This window comes from Olea europaea, chromosome 2 (assembly GCF_002742605.1).
Source record: "Olea europaea var. sylvestris chromosome 2, O_europaea_v1, whole genome shotgun sequence".
NCBI classification, from domain to species: Eukaryota; Viridiplantae; Streptophyta; class Magnoliopsida; order Lamiales; family Oleaceae; genus Olea; species Olea europaea.
In genome coordinates, this window is record NC_036238.1 from 3,047,810 (window position 1) to 3,052,810 (window position 5,001).

At 38.4% G+C, this 5,001-nt stretch overlaps 1 protein-coding gene across 1 annotated transcript; it reads left to right on the forward strand.

The window, feature by feature from the left end:
* Nucleotides 1-225: 225 nt before the first annotated feature.
* On the forward strand, nt 226-3,637 carry LOC111408798 (transcription factor TCP20-like). The gene is made up of 2 exons (XM_023038572.1): nt 226-1,896; nt 3,243-3,637. Exon 1 carries the CDS (start codon nt 843-845, stop codon nt 1,713-1,715), a length of 873 nt encoding a protein of 290 aa, XP_022894340.1. The 5' UTR covers nt 226-842; the 3' UTR covers nt 1,716-1,896; nt 3,243-3,637.
* Nucleotides 3,638-5,001: the final 1,364 nt, after the last annotated feature.

A 5,001-nucleotide genomic window follows, 5' to 3' on the forward strand; every position in this document is an offset into this window, starting at 1 on the left:
CAAAAGTTGAGTAAGCTCCAAACTTCCAACTCACGAAGATGATGGGGCTCTGGGCTCCACTGAATTAGCATCATCAAACCCTAATCACCTTCTTTAGCAACTCAAAGAATGACATCTCTATCTGGGCCATATCTGCTCGATTCTGTAAAATTTATTATAAGCTTCTTTATTATCCTTTTCCTTTTGTAAGTTTGAAGGAATTCCATTTGTTGTCTGCCAAATGTCCTCCTATAATCCACCCACATATATACTTGAGTTCAATCTCGTATCATACACTTTTTTGTCTCACTTGCAATCATAGATGGCACCCAGTTCCATTGGAACTAGACGAGTATTGTGTTGTGTTTTTGAATTTCGTATTTAAAGTTTGAATACTTGATTGTGTATCACGTTGTGTCATGTTTTCGATTTTCGCATTAAGAGTTTGAATGCGTGATTTTGTAGCAGTGAAAACTTAGGATGAGTTGGGTAGTTCGATTTTCGTATTCTCGGTTTCAACAAGCTGCGTGATTGTGTAGCAGTGAAAACTTTGCATAGGGAACCATAGCAATCAAAGAAAGAGTCAAAAGTCAAAATCATGAACAGTGAAAAAGAGGCAGATTCTATTAAATTATTGACAAAGATCCTTAACTCCTTGTCTTGGGATTTCAAAAATTTTACTCTTGTCCTTCATCTTTTACCCATAAACAGTGAAAAAAAACTTGCGGAATCACGGCATCAGTAGAATTCTCCTTTTTTCCATTTCTTGAGGTCACCTTTTTCAACACAGACAAAAACGTACAACCGTTTTTCTTTATACTGATGTTTTTTGCTATTTTATTGTAATTTCTTGTGTAAAAATCATGGATCCCAAGGGCTCAAAACAGCCACAGGAGGTTTCGAGTTTCTTAAATAACAGCCCCGGGATGGGCGAGATTAAGGCCGCAGAGATGAAAGATTTTCAGATTGTGGTTGCAGAGAAAGAAGAAGGGAAAAAGCAGGCACTGGCACCCAAAAGAAGCTCGAATAAAGATAGGCACACGAAAGTTGAAGGCAGAGGGAGGAGGATAAGGATGCCTGCCCTTTGTGCTGCTAGAATTTTTCAGCTGACCAGAGAACTGGGACACAAATCTGATGGAGAAACTATACAGTGGCTGTTACAGCAGGCGGAGTCATCGATAATCGCTGCTACAGGGTCAGGGACTATACCCGCGTCAGCTTTAGCAGCAGCAGGGGTTTCTATTTCCCAACAGGGGAACTCTATATCAGCAGGGATTCACCAGAAGATTGACGAATTCGGTGGGCATATGGGGGGGCCAGGTGGGGGTGGGAATAGGACCAGTTGGCCTATGGTAAATTTGGGAAGACCCCATATGGCAAGTGCAGGGATATGGCCCCCTGCTGTCAGTGGATTTGGATTTCAGTCATCATCTGGTCCACCGACAGTTAATCTGGGTAGTGAGGGTTCTAATTACTTGCAAAAGATTGGGTTCCCAGGGTTTGACCTGTCATCAAGCAATATTGGGCCAATGAGTTTTACCTCAATTATGGGTGCTAGTACTAACCAGCAGCTTCCAGGGTTGGAGCTTGGTCTATCACAAGATGGTCATATTGGGGTTTTGAATCCTCAGGCAATGAGCCAGCTTTACCAGCAGATGGGACAGTCTAGGATGCACCCTCAACAGCAGCAGCAGCAAGCATCTCCCAAGGATGACTCTCAAGGATCGGGACAGTAGATTGGTTCTTAAACACATTCGAGTTGCAAAAAGCACAAAAGAAGAAGAAGAAGAAGATATTGCCTCGCGGAGAAGATGGATTTTGTGGATGATTGGTTCCAGTTATTGTCTAATTACTGAAAAACATAGGTATCCAAGAATTCTGCCGGGCTGACAGCTTCTTCCGACTCTCTAAATACAGGTGCTCCAGGATCATTTTGTTGTTTCCATTTTACTTATGTTCTTGTATAAATTATAGATACGTTACATGTTACTTTTACATTATTGCCTGTGCTCCGAAATGTGAGGTTGGAACTATGCCTACTGGTTAGTCAGGATTTGGGCTAATGTTCTTGTTTATGTTCAAGGGTGTGCTCATCATAGTTCAAAGGATCTTTACGTGGGTTTGCCAATATATATAAATTAATTACGTTATTATGTGAAAATAGGAAACAAGGTATTATGTGCCCACAGTTGTGCGATTTCCTCGTCTGCAGTTTCTGTTTTTGAGATCTCATATTTTGTACAGGCAAGCAATGTTCATTCGTTGCAGCTTCTGGCTTTCTTAAAGTTTCCACTGGCTAGTGAATCTTTTGTGATTTGTTACATGTTTAGATGAGTAAACGTCAGGATTTAAATGGTGCAATATATTCTCTCAGTGAAATCTGATCTTGATTATAGCTTCTACTTTCTTTTCTCCACAATGATCTAGTTATAATTTTTATCTCGGACGAAAGGTTTGATACTTTGAAGTCAGTGAAAGCCAACTAGTAAAGCCAACTAGTTTTGTATTAGCGTGCTTTAAGCCTTCAACACCTGGAATAATAAGTTAGGATTTTGAATTTGCTGGTATCTCCGATAGATACTCTGGTTTTAGGTGGTTCAGGTCAAGGTGACACCAAAGGTTTTATTTTATTAGTTTCTTGAGGGTTGATAGTTCAACGTGGCCACTTTCAAGGCTCTGATTCGCCTCAACACTGTATAATAACAAACTAAGACTTATTATCAATTTACTAGCCAATTTAGCTTAAATGCATATTTACTTGAGTAAATCAGCAATCTCCCTGTGATTCTTCTGGGATATGTATTGCTTTGGTTTGCATTTTTTCAATCATTTAGTTTGCCGTATTTTCTGACCCCGAGTCATTTTGAAAATCAACGTCTTCATGTTATATTGCACGAATACATTGTTCTGATGCCTGTTTTGGTTCATATTTTCACCAGTGTCCCCTACCTCATATGCATTGGAACTGTTGCAGAATTCTCTTCTCTTTGTCTTCCACTGTATTGATTTGCAAACCGATATATTAACTCTGGGCTAATATTCAATAATTTTTCGAGAGTTCATGGTGGTACTTCTGTTTATCTGTGAATATGTTTTAAACAGCTCGTGTCTGAGAAATATGGAGAAGACTGTGTGGTTGAATAACAGATGTGAATGAAGAATCATAATGTTCAATTGAAGTCCTGTCATCAACTTAGATTCCATGTAATTTGAATTCAAAGCTGAATGGATCACAAAGGACTGATTTATACTTCTTTTCTTAGTCTGGTGTAGATGACTCGAGTCAACTGGTTTGTCTGATCTGTTTACTCTGCTGAGGGACCTTAGCATTAGTTGTAGTTGTTCCATTGTACTTGAAGTATATATGCAACTAGAAAGATTTCAGTTTCATCTCATTTTCTAGATGACCGGAAAGGGCAGGAAGCACATTCATCTCATTTACCTTTTTACACGATGGTCGACCGACTGACCACTTCATGTATAGACAAGTAGGTTCAACCAGCATGAATGAGAGGACAGAGAAAAAGTGTATAATATCAGGTGGTTCGTCTAAAAACATCCTAGGCAGCCATGTTAATGCAATTAGGCCAAACCCAAAAGTGGGAAACAGAGCAAACTGCAAAAACAACTAAATCTGAAGCTGAAGAAAGAGGAAAGATTTTGAACAGCAAACATGTGGACAACACATGGGTATTTGGCTTTTTGTGAGTTTCATTCCCATTAAATATGGGCACACAATGTGAAATGTGTACATTTAATAAGATGGGTGTGATGTGAATGTCACAAAATTGAATTTGCATGAGAAAAGTGGGAGAAAGATTCCAATTTGAAGTGTTGTTGGGCTATAATTAATGAGTTATCCTCTGTCACCAATAAATGCCAGAGCATTATCTATAAGATATGTGGTGAAGCTCAAGCTTATATATTTTTGTCAACCATCCTTCTCTCTTTACATATTTTGGGCAATTTATAGTATTTGGTATGTTAAAAGGGGCTTATATGTAAACATGGTCCTCACCTCGAATTTTTTGAATCTGTACTAAATTTTTTATTTTATAATAAAAAAAAAAAACAAATACATAAATAAATGAAACGACAAATGAGAATTTTATAATCCTTTCCCCCAATAGTAAAAGTGGCTGGGTGTAAACATGGTCTTCGCACTGAGCCTGTCCCAAAATTTTCCCAATAGCTTTTTTAAAAGGTATTTTTTATTTTTTTTTGAGTAAAAAATCAGTTTTTTATGTGTAAATTTTTTTCCTTTTCGGCGTAGCAGCCCAATTTGAAATTTTGTAGCCCAATCTTGGATCCAATCCTGGATCCGTCCCTGATTGTACAATTATAAGACTTCATACTCGACTCGCAGTAAGAATGTAATAATGTTGTGTTTTCAGAAATCGTGTCTACGTTTCAAAGCATAATCTGTCATTTAATTATCAAAATCTACAAAAACGTTATGAAAATATTTTAAACCTACAACTCTTATTCATATGGCCAATATTTTTTATTATTTGTTTCAAATGAAATGGACTTCAGAATCGTTTCAATTGAGCTTCAGATATTGAATGATTTTGGGCCCAGTTTCTGCAGTTTTCCTTCTTCGTTTCAACAGCTTATTCTTCTATTTATGGGTGTTTTTTAGGCTCAGAAACAGCCCTCCATGACTTGCAAATCACCTTCCAAGAGAGAGGGGAAAAAATCCGGCAAAGAACCACCACCTTAAGCTAAAACCGAGAGCTCACTTTCTGCTGGGGAAAAATCGAGAGCTCCTCTTTTTGAAATGGTAGAGAGTGAGTCTACATAAGAAGGGGAAGGAAGGAAATACCATGCCTCTGCCAAAAACGTGGGAAGACCTTATTGTGTCAACATCAATACCATCAAGTCACAACATCTCCCCCAAGATGAAATCTCGGCCGTCGATCTTCATCCAATGGTCCACAAAAAACTGAATAGATGGTGTTAGGTGAACCATATTTTCACATTCTTCACCTTGGTTCTCCTAACACTCTCTTTTGGTTGCGA

Excerpts from the sequence above, each read along its gene's own strand:
- LOC111408798 (XM_023038572.1), top strand. The coding sequence starts at position 843 with ATGGATCCCAAGGGCTCAAAACAGCCACAGGAGGTTTCGAGTTTCTTA.